The 1,467-nt window shown below is 41.4% G+C and overlaps 1 protein-coding gene across 1 annotated transcript; it reads left to right on the top strand.

Annotated features, from left to right (window-relative positions):
• Window positions 1-126: 126 nt before the first annotated feature.
• Window positions 127-927, top strand: LOC107135053 (cytosolic carboxypeptidase 3-like; the record flags this gene model as incomplete). The annotated part of the gene is made up of 1 exon (XM_015477014.2): window positions 127-927. A coding segment is annotated over one exon (801 nt), but the record flags the coding sequence as incomplete, so codon positions are not given.
• Between the last annotated feature and the right edge of the window lie 540 nt (window positions 928-1,467).

Genomic DNA, 1,467 nt, shown 5'->3' with positions numbered 1-1,467 from the left:
AAAAAAAAAAAAAAAAAAAAAAAAAAAAAATTCTGTGGATATGTAAAACAGATAAAAATAAAATAATTTTCTTCATTTAACTTAAACTCAGATTTAATTTTTACCTTCTAATGTGCTTCCCCCCTTCCTTTCTCATGTATTAGGGCAGAATACGAGTACCAGTTGACTGTGCGCCCTGACCTCTTCACAAACAAGCACACCCAGTGGTATTATTTCCAAGTCTCTAACACCCAAGCAGAAACTGTCTACAGATTCACCATTGTCAACTTCACCAAGCCCACTAGCCTTTACAATCGGGGCATGCGCCCACTCTTCTATTCTGAAAAAGAGGCCAAGGCTCACAACGTTGGCTGGCAGAGAATAGGAGACCAGATCAGGTACTACAAGAATAACCTGGGCCAGGAAGGCCGCCACTTCTTCTCCCTCACGTGGACATTCCAGTTTCCACACAACAAGGACACCTGCTACTTTGCGCACTGCTACCCATACACTTACACCAACCTGCAAGAATACCTTTCTGGCATCAATAATGACCCAGTACGGTCCAAGTTCTGCAAAACCCGCGTCCTGTGCCACACGCTCGCCAGGAACATGGTGTACGTGTTGACCATCACCACGCCCCTGAAGAACTCGGACTCCAGGAAGAGGAAGGCCGTGATTCTGACCGCAAGGGTCCATCCGGGTGAGACCAACAGCTCCTGGATCATGAAAGGCTTCCTAGATTACATTTTAGGAGACTCAAGTGACGCCCAGTTGCTTCGGGACACTTTCATCTTCAAGGTGGTACCCATGCTGAATCCAGATGGTGTCATTGTGGGGAACTACCGGTGCTCCTTAGCTGGGCGCGACCTCAACCGCAATTACACCTCCCTCCTGAAGGACTCTTTTCCTTCTGTTTGGTACACACGGAACATGATCCACAGGTAAAAGAAGCCTCAGATTATCTCTGCTTAATTAGTAAACTTGGTAGCAAGAATTTTGCTCCCACAATCTCATTAATTTTACTTTAATTTTCTTAAGACACTTTGAAACTATTTTATTTCATCCCCATTCTTCCCAACTGATTTTATAATTTTCTGGCATTATGCCGCTGGATTCAAAATCTTTCCCTTAAATTAATGAAATAGAGCCCAGAATGTTTTGATGACTCTGTGAAAATAATAGCTAAATTTGCATACCCCAAATATGGTTGCTTGCTAAAGCTAACAGTAGTAGTGATGTTTACAGTGGGATCCTTGAATCCCTTATAAGTGAATAGTAACTACATTTCACAGAGCTGATACTGTGTTGATCATACATTGCTGAATGAGTCTAACTATGAGATTCATAGTTATTTAAACTTGCATGAACGTCATCTTTATTGCCCCTAGGAAAATTGATCAGCTTTAAATTTTCCAAAGAGTCTAGAAGAGTAAAATGTACACAACATTTAATTATTTATTATTTGGGTGAATTCTTTGATGGATT

The sequence above is a fragment of the Marmota marmota genome, unplaced genomic scaffold, assembly GCF_001458135.2.
Source record: "Marmota marmota marmota unplaced genomic scaffold, marMar, whole genome shotgun sequence".
In the NCBI taxonomy this organism is placed as follows: Eukaryota; Metazoa; Chordata; class Mammalia; order Rodentia; family Sciuridae; genus Marmota; species Marmota marmota.
This window is presented reverse-complemented; position numbering and strand designations above follow the sequence as displayed.